The sequence below is a fragment of the Podarcis bocagei genome, assembly GCF_964188305.1.
Source record: "Podarcis bocagei genome assembly, chromosome: 1".
Classification (NCBI taxonomy): domain Eukaryota; kingdom Metazoa; phylum Chordata; class Lepidosauria; order Squamata; family Lacertidae; genus Podarcis; species Podarcis bocagei.
The window spans coordinates 32,100,158-32,115,700 of NC_138125.1; the positions used below are offsets into that span (position 1 = coordinate 32,100,158).

Consider the following 15,543-nt stretch of genomic DNA (forward strand, 5'->3'; position numbering starts at 1 on the left):
TACCTACTTGTTTTAATAGGAACCATGCCAACAAAGGTAATAATTATTCTAGAGTTACCCAATGATCCTCAGGCTATCAAAGCATCATACAGATGTCAGGCACTCAACAGCATCCCCCCCCCAAAGAAGAATTTTTTACCCACACAATAGTGTTCACCACTATTCATTACTCTTTCATACCACACAGCTAAGGACACCTACACTTCTCTCAGATTATATACTTTCCAGCTACAGCATTCCTGCCCTTCACAAAACAAGTTTGAATACCTCTACTATTCAAAGCATACCATTCTTATGTCATATATACACACCCACCATACAAACATGGCATACCCACTTATAACCCGCTATCACCAGCCTAAGCCAACTAAACACTGAACTGAAACTCAACTCACCTACAAGTGTGAACATGTCTGAAATCATACTAGCTTTAATCTTCAGGTCCAAAGGAGCATCACTATCCAACAAGAAACAGAAAAGGCAAGCAGTTAATGGTATCTCCAGTTAGAGCCTTTCCTCTAAAACATAGTATACAGTTATTCAGTTGTAGCCATCAAGAATATTCAACAGATGGTAGTCATTTCAAATTCCATCTTTCTCCATAACTCCTTACCAGGCCAGGGAAGGGGATAGGTTCACTTCCAGTAGCCAAGGCTTGAGAGAAGAATCAATGAGGACATCAAAGCCATAAAGCTCTGAAACAAAGCACACACAAAGTATTTCGTGGCGGCGCAATTGTGTTTTCAAGGAATTGAACCAACATCAAAACAAGGGACTGTAGATAAATATAGAGTATTTCACCACATGAGAAATGTGGTGATGCTTGCTCATTTCTTTAAAAGTGTGATACAGATTACCATGGCCAGTTTTGAATATGCTGTGGCCATAATCGCTCCACCTTTAAGATACTGACTCTTGCTTTGGAGTGAAGATGTACTGGTGCTATATTTTGTCACTGCTTCCTGGTTCCTTGTTTTTAGAAATATACAAGTCCAGTCCCACAATAGAGGCATCTGAATGCTTTTGTCCAGTTAAAGTTCAGGAAAAGCCCTAATGAAACAGAAAGCTTCAAAAAGGGAATGCAGAATAATGGCAACAGAATAAAGGGGGTGGAAACAAGGCATGTCTTCCAGAACCCCATCTTTTCAGACATCAGAATCTAGTTTTTCTAAGCATTTGCAAAATTAAGTGATCCAGACATCATTGCCGCCTACACCAAGAAGTATGAGTTGAAACGGGGAAAAGAGAGAGTCAAGAGAAGAAAATAAAGTTTACCCATGCTGCTCTTACAACCATTTTTTTCCCCATTTTTGAGGCCTGCCACTGGTCATACCTTGTACCTTTACCTTTAGAAAGGTTTTTACCTTAAAGAGAGAGCGAGAGAGAGTGCCTATGAAAGGGGTAGTGGACCAGTGAGAACAATCCACCCCAAGATACAAATTTTCCTGACAGATGCTCCTGCAACTTCAGTCAGTGGTCCTGTCAAGGTCCTAGGCTCTGCTTAGAATGAAGGGGTGATGGAAAGCAGACTGAACTAATTCCTCCCCCATGCCTAGTTATAATGCCTTTTAGCTTATGCAACTGAAAAGCAAAACAAAACACATAGATAAGCTACTTGGAGGTTTGAGGACTAATGTGTACTCCCTGGCTGTTAAGGTTGGCAAGGACAAGGCTAGGCACATGGATTTCAGAGGGGCTGAAAACCTCTCCAAAGAAGGGTAGGGTGCCCACATGTCTAAAGGAGGTGGTTGTGAAGCCATTACTAACTAAGTCAAAGTTAAGATTCTCTGGCTTGGAAAACTACTGCTCAGTCTTGAATTTTCCATTTTGAGACAAGGGGATGGAGCAGGGTGGCCCAACACCCTTCAGATCTTTGGTGCATGCATGCATGCACACACACACACACACACCTGCAGCAGCCCTCACACTGGCTTCTCAAAGCCAGGTAAGCAAGGTGCTGGGCTCTGGGAATGAAGTGTGAGGGCTCTGCCAGAGTCCTCGAGTTCTCCCACCTCCTTCCCAAAGCTTAGTTAGCACTTTCTCAGCTTTGGGAAGGATGTGGGAGGGCTCTAGGACTCTGCCAGAGCCTTCTGCCTCCTTCCCAAAGCCCCATGCCTCACTCAGCTGGCTTTGGAAATATAGCTGGGGCATCAAATTTTGGCCTTGCTCTTCTCTTCACCCTCCCTGCAGGAAGGCTTCCATTGAATGCCCTTCTCACATCAATGCAGGGGTGGGAAAAGGGTATATGCATGTATATGCACACACATATGCAAGACAGACACGGCTAAAGGAATTTCTTACACTGAACTGTGGGGTGAAAAGAAGCCTGAAGAATGAGGGGATAGGGGACGGATGGACAGAAATGGACAGAGCCAAAATGGACAAAATAGAGGGAGAAGCTTCTGCAAGCAAGCAATTCTGACCTGTATGTTACTAGAGGAGAAATGAGAGGAAAGCTGAAATGGACCCTGGAAGAGTGGGGAGGGAGGGAGGGAGGGAGGGAGGGAGAGAGAGAGAGACTGCTATGCAATCCTGCAAGACTGCAAATGCTACTGCTTTTGGCTCTGGCCTCACCTACCACCAGTGTGCAGCCCCAAATTACCCCCCAGAAACGCAGCCCTCAATAGAACAAAGCCCTAGAATGTGAATACCAGAGCCTACTTTGTATCCCTTTGTATTCCTCCTAGTATTACGCTTTCCTTTCAACAGATGCAGAATGCTAGAAATATTTTTCTTTTCTCGTAATAAAGCCCCAGCTCCCATTATGGTTTCTTTATGTTCTCTTTCTGCCCAGTCACATACACAAGCTGAACACAACACACTTGAGCTGTCATTCATACCTTGAGGAACACAGCCTTTCTGGCACATGTATTAATACTTGTATTGATGTTCCCATGGGAAAAAAGCACACAAAGGAGGTCTTTATACTCTACAAACAGATGTTTGTATTACCCAATTCTTTTTTTCTCTGCACTGGAGTAAGAGGTCTTCAAATGCTCTGTGTTTTGAGTCCTCCTTCCATGGCTGTTACAAAACTCCAAATACTCAGGTTCTTTTCCCAAATTCAGTTTATTAGTGGGAAATGCACCTTTTATTTGTCACAGAATGCAACAGATTGTTCACAATTCTCAGCAAGAGACTCACTCTCTGGTAAAAAACAACTTCATAGTAACTGCAAAAAGTTGTAAACAGTAGCTGCACCCTTGTCCTCTAGACCCAGAGATAACTCATGTTTTAATATGTAATACAGCTATTTCCCTTTTTGCTAGAAGTCAGGCTTTCCTAAACTCAGTTTTTTCTCCATATGCTTCATTATTCATTTCTTCATCACACTATTCCCCCCCCCCACGGTTTTCTCCCCTTCCGAAGTTTTCATGTTTCTCTTTCTATTTCTACACACACACACACACACACACACACACACACACACACACCACCTTTATTAGGCATTATCATAACTGCTCCTTTGTATTTGAAAGGCATACCCAACACAGTGTCCTTCAGATGCTGCTGAACTCCTACTCCCATCAGTCCTAGTCAGCATGGTCAGTACTCAAGGATTATGGGAACTGGAGTCCAAAAGGACCTGGAGGACATGACACTGTCCTATCTCAGTATACATTGTTCTTCTGGCATCATATCCACATAGTAAACTCTTTGGATCACAAGTTACAGCTTTGTATTTTTGAACTCGCACCACTATTCCCTAACATAAGGCCTATAGCAGGCCCAATCTTTATAGAAAGATGCATCACATTCAGAGAGCAATCATAAAATGTTTGCTACCATTCTGGAGAACATCCCAGCTAATGCAAAGTACAGAGAGCAGTCGTGGAGTTCTAAGAAAAGGGATAGTTAAGCACCGTTCAAGAAACCCAGACATCTTCTCTACAGCTGCTTGACACAGCCAGGCTTCACAGTGTCGCTTTCCCTTTGTAAAGGGATTAAAGAAAGCAGATTGATTAAAGGAGGGCAATGCTCTGGGATATCTCTTCTCATCCTGCAACATCAGCCCTGACAGCTGATATTGCACCACTGACGTTAAAGGGGGAAATGGAAGCAAACTGAAGATCATGTTTCCTCAGATGTTTTCCTAACGTTCCACTTGTACCAGCATCTACAAACAACAAATGGCTATTTCACATTCACAGCCTTTCTCCAATGAGTTCAGAAGGCAACGTTTTTTCCCCTGAGCTCCTTCTTGTTAGAGGAGCTCGCAAACTGACTTCCAAGATCCTTATGAGAAATATTTTGGGAGATCTTCTTCCCCTTAGCAAGAAATAATCCTGGTTGCCTCTAGAGAGAGGGAATAATATGTGCAATAAGAGAGAGGGAAATCAGTACTAATACTTGTCCTTATACAAATACTGAAACCCAAATTTCAAAGATTCTACCTTTATTTCTCTGTAACATCTAAATCAGGAGAATAGTGCATATCCCAAACTGGTGCCTGGATGCAGTCATGGGCTGGATGAGGGCTAGTTAAGTACAACTGAATCCTGACAAGACTTGAGATCCTCTAGATGGGTGTTTCCCAGATGCAGGAACTGGGTTGCATACCAGCTCTGGATAGAATAGAATTTCCTCTGAAACAGCAGGCGTATAGTTTTGGGCTGCTCCTAGGTACATAGTTGGTTGGTGCCCCAACTACAAAGTCAAGAGACGCCAATCCCCCCCCCCCCCGATATTTGTGAGTTATTTAAAATCACATTGTTAGAAGCACAGCTGGAATATATACCACAGACCAGGAAAAGTACTATCAGGCCAGTAGGTTGCCAGCGTGCTTCACAAGTAGAGTTAAGAAACTGTTAAGAGATAAAAATGACACTCTTGTCCAAATAGGAGCTAAAGGGAACACAAACTTTGGCTACAGAAGTGCAAAAAGGCAATAACAGATGATAAAAAAGAATCAGGGGAGAACATTGCTAAAAATAAATAAAACAAAGAAAATAATTTAAATACATTGAGCAGCATGAGACAGGCTAGTGAGGCAGTTGGACCTTTAGATTACAGAAGTCAAGGGTATGCTAAAGATCCCTCTGCAGAGACTGCAGAGAAGCTGAACAAATCTGTTGTATCTGTCTTCACAGTGGTAGAACATTGGGTCATCCAATGACGCTGAATGTAGGAAGATACAGGACAGACAAAAGAAATAACTTCTTCACATAACACATAATTAATCTATGGAGTTCACTCTCAAGTGATGGTCACCAACTTGGACAGCTTTAGAAGAGGATTAGACACATTCATAAAGGATAAGGCTATCATTGGCTACTAGCCATGACAGCTATATTCCTCTTTCACTGTCGGAGACAGTATGCTCCTAAACCAGTTTCTGGAAACCACTGGAGAGGAGACTGCTCTTACTTTCAGGTCCTACTTGTTTGCTTCCCACAGACATTTGGTTGGCCACTGTGAGAACAGGATGCTGGACTAGAGAGGACACTGGTCCAATTCAGCAGGCTTTCTTGTGTTCTCGTACATGTTGGGCTACAACGCCCATCACCCTGGATACACTGGCTAGGCTTGATAGGAACTACCATCCAAAACATCTGGAGGGCACCAGGTTGGGGAAGGCTACCTTAGCCTGTGAGAAAACTGTGTAGGGCATTCAAAGTCTTGAAAGCACTTTTGGTCTTTTCAGAGCTCAGAGCAACATCTACTCCAACTCTAGTGTGGCAAAAAAGGACCACACAATAAAAGCTCTCTCTACACACACACCTTTTTGCCTGACATAGAATAAATTAAACATTGAGTTTCTCTGCAGATTAAGGGGCCAAGGCTTTAAATGGTTGCTCCCAATGCTTTCTTTATGGTGGTTTTCAGGGGAAGAACATTGCAGTCATTTGTTCCATTCGCCACTTCAGCTTAAAAGAACATACATCATTCAATGAATAATTTCAGCAGTACGATCATGACACAACTTCATACTCTAATCTTTTACTGAACCACATGTGTTCTCTAATTTCCAAGACTGGAAAATGACAGCTTAGTTTAAGTAAGTACCATGGGGATATGATTGTATGTCTGTATTAAAACACCTTTAATGAATAAATAAATCAAATACCTTTCCTTGCTCTCCCCTTCTCCCCAGTTATTATAGTCATATATTGAGCTCACTCTGCTTCACTAATAAATCTACTGTATGTAAGGGTTGTTGCATTTTCTTGAACTACTACTAACCCCAAAGCCTCTGCATGTTCTTTTATCGCTTTGACAAAGAACAAATGGGTTACAATTCAATGTAAAACAATTTCTGTGTTATGGTCTCATTCGAGCTTTAAAAGACTTCTGGTGTTCAGTCCCTAATTTGTTTCTTTCCTGCTCAATAACTAACATTCTCTGGGTAGTTTATAGTGCTACATTACCTATATCAGTGATTATGAGAGTCAGATACGGGACTGTGATAGGATTATACTTGCGCCAGATCTATGCTGTGGGTGCAGCAGTGGCGAATGAGTCAGAAAATGAACTTAGTGCCTTCTCACCATCTCTTCCCTTTTCCCCCTAGGGAAAAATTTCAGTGCTTCAAAGCAGGACTCAATATATGCCATAATGGGGCTTTTCGATGCCCACCCAGAAGCAGACTCCAGAAGTCAAAACAATGAAACCTTTAATAGGCCTGGACCGGAATATACCAGTCTCCTGCCGCCTCCTCCTGCTGAATCACTTCTGTAATGGTCTGCTTGGAGTGCTGAAAGCTCCCACTCTCCCTTGTTTAACTCATAGATGCCTCTGTAACCCTCCAGAAGTTGTACAAATGGGAATAAGCTAGTTCTGCCAAGGAAAAAAAATTTTTTTAAATGCTTTTTGATCATCTCCCAAGACTATATTTACCACATTAAGGGGCATGATCCTATATGAAGTTGGTTTATCCCAACTCCCGCTTGCCAGTTGTCCTTTTCCCCCTCAAAATGCAGAACCTCTTTCCACGCAATGCAGATGCTAAACACAGCTTTCACATTAGAATACAACGCAGTGGCATTTTCCAGACTACCTGCCAAATTAATGCCTGGTCAGGATGTATACATAATACCTGCAATCTCCAGGGAGGCTACAGCCAGACCACCTAGGGCTGCAATTTAAGTTGTATCTCCCAATGTCAAGCTGGTTAGCATTTACAAGGGGAAATAACCCTCACCGAAGATAGAAATACATTATACTAATTGAGGTTTCTTTGGCTTTCCTCCCCCTGTTCAAAGCTTAACTCTATGTATGATGAGAGACTACTGTGTGCCTCAAGATTCAAGGATTAATAGCTATAGAGTCCAAGACATTTGGGAGGCAAATCAAGCAAATATTACTAGCCAAATAGGAATACTTCGCCCCCATGTTTTCCTTTTAAGATTTGTGCAGAAATCTCCTACTTGGGTTAATTTAGGACCCTAAATTTATGTGCAGCCACTTCTAGGTGCTTGAAAATAAAACAGAAGATTCCAAAGCAACTCTGTACAAGCTCCAAATCAGAAAATGTGCATATTGCAAGGTCTGGTAGATGCAGAATGAGATAAGAGAGGAAGAATCCTGGGTAGCATAATTCACAAAAGAGTGGAAAGGAGCTAGAGAGGACAGGACAGTACTGGCATTGCAAATAACCAGCAAATAATTATTCAATTACAGTCAAACCTCGGTTGCTGAACGTAATCCGTTCCGGAAGTCATTTCGACTTCTGAAACGTTCAATGACTGAGGATCAAAGGGCAGTCAGCAAAGTCAATGGAGAAAAAAAGGGGGGGTTCCCGGAAGCCATTTGGCTTCTGAAAAACGTTCAAAAACTGGAGCATTTACTTCCGGGTTTTTGGTGTTCGGGAGCCAAAACATTCCAAAACAGATCAGTTTAGGGAACCAAGGTTTGACTGATCACAGGAAAAAGTAAAAATGGAAAATACTGCTTGAAAAGCTGGAATCACTAAACGGTAACTAAGAATCCTATAATTTTGGTTCTCTTTATTCAACAACTACAGCGCACATGTGTAATTTGCCACTAGATGCAGTAATCAACATTGTGATAAAACATGTGAACTGTAATTAAAACAATACGTTTCTGCCCATCTGTAAAAAGAATTTATGCAAGAAATGCCTGCTGCAATCTTGGGGGGGGGGGGGGGAGGCTGACTTTTCCCCCTGGTGGTCATAGAATTTGTAGGCAGATCCTGCACATAACTCTCCACCCAGCCCCATGACTTGTAGAAGCAAACTATGCAAACTAAGGATTTATGCACATTGTTTAATATGCATTGGTTTATGAAGTTTGCACATTTAAAATATTCTTGGCACTGAACAGAGTCATTTTCAAATGCAGCTATTTGTTTTACAGTGCATGCTCCAAACCACAACTGTTACACTAGAGAGCTGAATATACACACCATTTCATAGAATCATAGAGTTGGAAGTGAAGCCCAAGGGTCATCTAGCCCAACCCCCTGCAATGCAGGAATCTCAGCTAAAAGCATCCAGGACAGATGGTCATGGATTCTTTATCAAAAAAGTGAAAAAGGTTCATCACCTGCCTCTACAATGTTTGTGCAAATGATATGAAAAGTTGTGCATGTTACTTTTGTAAGCTGTGCTTAATGTGCTTAGCAAGCTGTTTAGCCTTGGAAAAAAAGACACCTCACATACAATTATTAGTAGTCCTAGGACAGCAGTGGGGAACCTCTGGCCTGTGGGTCTACTTAGGCCCACCAAGCCTGCCCATTTCAGCCAAGCAAAGGCTGCAAACAGTGCCAAATTCAAGCCATGATTACAAAAGAACTTCCCTCTGCAGCCAAAGTTTTACTTTTGGGTTGGCACTGTTTGGTTTGGGCAACTTACCTGCCAAAGGCAGCATGACAGGGTATCAGAGACACTCAGAAGCAAGTGATTACTCCCAAGCATATCCAACCTCTTTTGAAAGCAGCACAATAGTCAAATTCAAACTGCACCAAAGGTAAAGTCTTGGCTGCAAAAAACCAATGTGGCCTACAGAAGTTTGGCAAATTTTGGCTCCAGGCCTCCAGTCCAAAGTGATTCCACACCATTGTCCTTCCATTCCAAACTCCTTGTGAGCAACTTTCTAATGGAGGAACAGGCCAACTCAGAAGGCTGATGGTGAACCTCAATCCCTGTATGAGACCCTGGCTCATACAGTAAACAAAACTGGCCGCAAGCATTCTGGTATCTGAGACAGATACCAAAACAGCAACTTGCACCACTGTCTTGGATGCTGGAATCACTGGTGCTGGCTTTCCCCATTCATTCATCCACACTGCCCATGGAGTTTTTATCCCTGTTTCCATAAACCCCAACACACATTCCACACTCTGCAACACAATTCTGACTTCTGATTAGCTGCTGTTTCATTATGTATCCACCTTTCTTCTTTAGCAGCAAGGGACCTCTGGACTCCTTGCCCACACACTCCTGCTGACACTAAGATCCCCTGCATGAGGCTTAGTACTGCTTTACATCTTTCTTCTCCGAGGGGGAGGGCAAAAGCCCATGCACATCAGCTACTGCAGCAAGAAGGTTACTCCCTACCCTACAGATTTGGTTATGAGTTCATGAGTTCCAATTAGCAGAGCAGGACCAGTAGCTGTCACAGCACTCGGTATTGCTCATACTCTGTTCCAGCTCTTCTGGGACCTACCACCACCCAGCTTTAATCAAGTCTGTACTTTTAATGTAATTGATATAGTAACTATAGTGCTATCAAGCTTCACACCTCTGGTATCTATATCCTGAGCTAGAGGGTTCTTCACTTTTAGTCTAGTAGGCCTGAGCAGCCTGAATAAATAGTAACCCTTGATATGATCAAGATTACTGGAATGAAATGCTTCTGGGTTCTACAATTCCCAGCTCTGCAGTGTCTGTCCTGTATTTACACATAAGGCTGCAGGAAGCAATAGGTTGCTGCCAAAGGGAAGGTTGAGAAACAGGTACTAGAAAGTGGGAGAAGGCACAAACTGGTACCATCCGTTGCTTTTTTGGAAACATTCCCAGGTTTCTTGCCAACAAGTCTTCCAATCTTTGCCAGCACATAACTCCAATCAAAAGCGCTGCCAGATGTGAGCTCTATCGCCGCCATGTGGTATGACCATCCAAACACAAGCCCAGAAAAAAACCCAAACGAAAGCAATGCACTTTCCCTCAAAAATGCTAAATTTGTGAAAGAGGCACGCTTGTGAGATGCAAGCATTCTGTGAATTTTCACTTAGTCATTTTTACATCATAAGGACATTTCACAGTTTTTATGGATGACAGATAGTGCTATTCACAGCTTTGCAGCTACCATCAGTGGATTTATCCTAGCCTGACAATAGTGAGGTTCAGGTTCTGGATAAAATTTAATGGTGGAAAAAGAAGTGTGATTCAAAGCTGTCCATTTGGCATGTGGGGAAATCCACAGCATTGGGATGGATACCCAGAGAATTCTAGGCACACCGTTCAGATGCAATTCATTCTTAGATCAGGATCTGAGCCAAGTGTACAGTGCTTCATAAGTTCTGAAGAGCTCCAAAAGGCTGTTTTCCCCAGCGTTTAAAATATTGTGGGTAGTTCTGTTTGCCTTTGTACAAAAAATATTGCTAAGCTGGAGAAAACTGGGGGGGGGGTGTTAAGAAAGAAGAACTAAAATCATTGGGGTAGTGTGTCATTATGAGAGAGGCCTAAGAATGACAAGAACAAGGAGTGATATGGACATTGTATTGGAGAGTAATTTCAGCTTTTTCATTAATTTCAACTACAGCTCTGGGCTACCCAGTGCAACTGATAGGCATTGTGGGATTCAGTGCTACAGAAGGCTGCAACAACCACTAACCTAAATAGCTTTAAAAAGGATTTGACAAATACATGGAAGATCGCCATAATAGTTGAAATATTCAAGACAGCATATTTCTAATTATACTCAACAGGAGACAGCAATGACAATTACGCTCAGTTTCTGAGCTTCCAGGAGCATCTGATTAGCCACTGGAGGAAAGTGAGTACTACAAATAGATGGATTGTTGATCTAATCCAGGAAGGAAATATGTTATGTTCTTACATTTGAGTTAATTATTTTAATAATTGAGATAAAATTGGGGCCAGGGTGGACAATGTACGGCTGGCTTTCAAATATTTGTCTTCATCAGGCTTCTTCAACCTTGGCCCTCCAGATGTTTTTGACCTACAACTCCCATGATCCCTAGCTAGCAGGACCAGTGGTCAGGGATGGTGGGAACTGTAGTCTCAAAACATCTGGAGGGCCGAGGTTGAGGAAGCCTGAGACTTCATCAATATCATGTCCCTCCTCCAATAGGACAGATCTTGTTGCTGACCTAATGCTGCATGTCTCAAACACAGTCCAAGATTAGTTACCATCCTCTACTTCCCTCTTTAGCTCCAAGCTTGGAGCTGGGGAAAAGTGTGAGGCATTCCTCACCATACAAGAAGCTCGTCACTGCTTTATTACTGGAGGGGGTTTGTGGAGCCTTGCTTTCGTTCTGGATCCTACAAGTACTCAACAAACAGCCAGGAAGATCTGCTTCCTTTCTTGCAGGCCTTTTCCACCAGGTCTGGGAGAGCGGGGCCCCAGCTACAAAAGCTGAGGCTGCTGAACACCCTCTTGGGCTGGGGTGGGGGTTTTTTTGGGGGGGTGTTGTTTGGTGGGACTTGTTGCTGTTTGTTTTTTCTATCTTTATTTTAGATCTTGTGGTTTATGTGGTTGTGTATTTCTTAATGTTTTATTTATGGTTTATGACTACTTTTGTTAGGTTGTAGTTATATATTTTTTCATGTTGTAAGCTGTGGAAAGGCTGCCTACAGATAAAATTATATATGTAAACACAGAAACAAGCTTCCCTGTTTCATCTTCATCTCAAAGCAAGGGAAGTCGGAGATGTGTCAAGTTCTTCTGCGCCAGTAGCATCTTCCAAGCTCAGAGTGCCCAGGAAAGGCAAACCCACATGTCTCCACCATGTTCCTCAAGTTCAGAGCCAGGGAGGAGAAGAAGAAGTGGAGGCTTGCTTTGGCTCTGCACATGCACCTGGCAAGAATGCAGTCAAAGCATATCTCAGCTCTGCTTTCAACTCAAGTCCTGGGGAGAAGCCAGTGATCCTTCCCCACCCGCTGCGGAACCAGGGTTAGGAGAAAGCATTGGGCAATACCACACTCACCAGGAACTAGTTGAATAATCTCCAACATAGACTGCTCTCCCCCCCCCCAGCAAAAAAAAAACCAGGACACAAAAGCAACCAAGTGCAAGACAAAAAGAAACAAAATGCCATGAGAAGCAGAGAGACCCAAGAGATCATAAAGAGCGGGGACGATGACCCCAATTCAATTCCTTCTGTTCTTAAAGCATCATTGAAGCTCTCTTATTTCAGGAGAAATCTGATGCACATTTTCAAACTGTGAACAAGAAATATGCTTTTCTTTTCTTTTCTTTTTTTAAAAAAGGATTAAGTTTTCCATCTCACAGCTGCTGCCATTCCTAGTCTTTCATTAATAAGTTGAGTGCTTTTTTGTTACACTTTTACTAGCGGAATGCACCCTCTAAGTCATCCGTGCACTGAACAGATGAATATTCTCTTGCATTTTAAACCTTGCATGTTAATTTAATTGCTGGCATCCTGCCCATATTACATTACTAAGAAAAACAAAGCAGCTTACCTGTTACAGTTGTTCTTTGACAGCAGCCCATGCCACAGTGGGTGTACACAAGCAACGAAGCCAGCCACCCATGTTGTGACCATGTGTGGCATCATTCAAAGAACAGCTGCTTACAACTTCATATGGTCTACAGAAGGTGTCTGGCCCATTCTTTGTCCATTAATGATCTAGTATGAAGTGCAAATTACCCATACTCCCTTCAAAATATGACCCAAGGAAGAAGAAACACTGAAGGGGGAGATTCAACTAAGTTGTTGGATGTGGGGAACGAGGTGTGCTAGTACAACGGGGCTTCCCCCTGTGCACCCCTTAAATTTGCTCTGGAGGGTTGGGGGCAGGGGTGCCAACTATAGGGGGCTCTGGGTGCCTGAGCACCCACAAAAAAATTGTCATGGGTACTCAGCACCCACACTGCAGGGCCCCTGTTGTAATTTCCGGTGCCTCGCGAAGCACCAGAAGTCACATCCAAGGCCTTGTGAGGTCTCAGAACCTGACTTCCTGTGTCACTGGAAGTCAGGTTCCGAGACTGGGCAGCGCGCATGATGTCATGACACACACTGGGCATGTCCCATTGCATGAGCAGACCTTGTCCCCATCCCCATGCATACCCCACTTAGTGCTATACTGAATTCCACCATAAGGCTGGAATCCTTTCACACTTACCTGGAAATAAAAGTTCCTCTGAACTTAATGTAACTTTCTTCTGACTAGACACATATAGGATTGCATTGTCAGAGAAACTACATACAACAGATGAGGTGCCTTCATTTCCTTACCAAAACAAACACCTCGGTGTGGGAGAAAGGCTTTGCAGGCAGCAGCTATTACCAGTTCAGCTGAAAGTATTGTCTTTATTATCAGATCCTCTACACTGGCCATCAGAGCTGGAAGGAGAAAAGGGTAAAGTGAAAAAGAATGAGAAATTTGATATGAGGATTTTTAACCTGTGATATTGAAACAAAGACACATAAGAACATGAGCATCAACAACAGGCAGCAAACAGAAAGCTCATAAGAGCACGCCCACAAGGGAACTTTAAAAGAAACTTGTAGGAAGGAATTAGGAGACTTGCTTATAGGTACCCCATAAATACCAACCAAAGTATAAGAATTAAAACCAAGTAAAGTAATATTCTAGTTTTGAGGTACAACATAAAGTGTTATTGCTTATTATAATTATTATTAATTATTAGATTTATTACCCACCCTTCATCAGAAGGTCCCAGGGCTGGTTACAGCAATATAAAATACAGCATAAAAACAGTTTAAAACTAATTACAATCACAGCTAGAGTGGGTCTTCAAAATATATAACTCAAGAGGTAAAGGCCAAGGTAAAGAGGTGTGTCTTCAGCATACAACAAAAGCTACCATATTTTTCGTCCTATAGGGCGCACTGGCCCATAGGACGCACCTTGGGTTTTTTTTTGGGGGGGGGGGAATGAATAAAAAAAATTTATCCCCCCCCCCCGCTGTGGCTGCCGCCCCAAGCCTTGCGCACACCTGCCCGAAGCACGGAGCACCCTCCGGAGGGCTCCCTGTGCTTCGGGCGACAGGCTGCCGACCCAAGCCTCGCACGCTCGACGGGACCTCCTGCCGGGCGCGCAAGGCTTGCAGACACTCGCCGGGGCTGCAGGCTGCTGCCCGCAAGCCTTGTGAGCCCGCGGGAACTCCCGCCGGGCTTGCAAGGCTTGCGGATAGCTTCCTGAAGCCTGGAGAGCGAGAGGGGTCGGTGCGCACCGATGCCTCTCGCTCTCCAGGCTTCAGCGAAAGCCTGCATTCGCCCCATAGGGTGCGCACACATTTCCCCTTCATTTTTGGAGGGGGAAAAGTACGTCCTATGGGGCAAAAAATACGGTATATAATGAAGGTGCCAGGGAAACCTCCGTGGGGACAGAATTCCACAACTTTTGCAAGTTGTGCCTCTTCTAAACTAGGACAACCAAATGACAGCCCCCAAGGTAATTAGTTCCAGTCCCTGTTAGCCCTATCATTATTTTTTAATGAATTTCCTAATATATTTGCCTACACTTTCATTCCGTGGAAAAATAAAAAGTTTGTAAACTTGCTGCTTTTCAAGAAAGGTATTCCACTTTAATGTTATAGCTTTTCTTGACTATCAGCAATTGTACACATTTGTATGTATTGCTATGCCCAAGCACAAAAGCTATGTAAAACCTTTAGGAAGCATCAGTTTTATTATGGAACCTAGCTACTGTGCCAAAAAATATTCTCTTGGCCTCAATACCACTGTCTGGAGACTAGTGACCCCACATGAATAAATAATTTGTCCATTTCTGTTGCAGACTATCGTCTATCACTTTCAAGATTTCAGACAAACACAAAGTTGATCCAAAAATTTTTAAGTACATCAGAATGCTCATGTCTTAGTCTGGCCAAACCACCTGTGTATATATAAATTGTAAGCCATTTCAATTCTCACATGAAAACGAAAGCCATATATTCTCATAGGCATTGACTCTTCACTTTTGCAAAAACAATGCCTGCTTCAAACAGCATGCATTATTCCATGCATTACACACTTCTGAGTTCACCAGTCTCCTTCCACTAAACAAGGATTTTGACAACACTGATACTGATGCTAGTCATAATTAATTAATGCTAAGAACTTGTTGCTAAAAAGAATTTCTAATTTGCATTGCTCATTCATGATGCTATCAGTAAATCAATCAAATGTGAGGAAAAGAAACTGTCCAATAAAATACAGAATTCCAAGATGAAAGGCATTCACTTAATAAAGTGAATACTACATAGGGAATAGTGTGTTTACAAAAGACACATGGGAAGTATTCAACCTCACACTCTTCTGATTGTTCTGTCAGAGCAAGAATTTTTGCTTGCCAGACGGAATTACCCCTCCTCTCTTCCTATCATGTGCTGTTCTGGGGGTAACAG

General features: G+C 42.8%; 1 protein-coding gene across 4 annotated transcripts in view; it reads right to left on the minus strand.

Moving 5' to 3' along the window:
- TTLL5 (tubulin tyrosine ligase like 5) overlaps positions 1-15,543 on the minus strand; it is a 116,094-nt gene that overhangs the window by 79,921 nt on the left and 20,630 nt on the right. For all 4 annotated transcript variants that reach the window (XM_081172412.1, XM_081172414.1, XM_081172413.1 and 1 more), the window contains exons 12-14: positions 13,406-13,513; positions 614-695; positions 396-457 (exon numbers count right to left, since the gene is read on the minus strand). In XM_081172412.1, the coding sequence (XP_081028538.1) occupies positions 396-457; positions 614-695; positions 13,406-13,513 (252 nt within the window). The remainder of the gene's footprint in view (positions 1-395; positions 458-613; positions 696-13,405; positions 13,514-15,543) is intronic.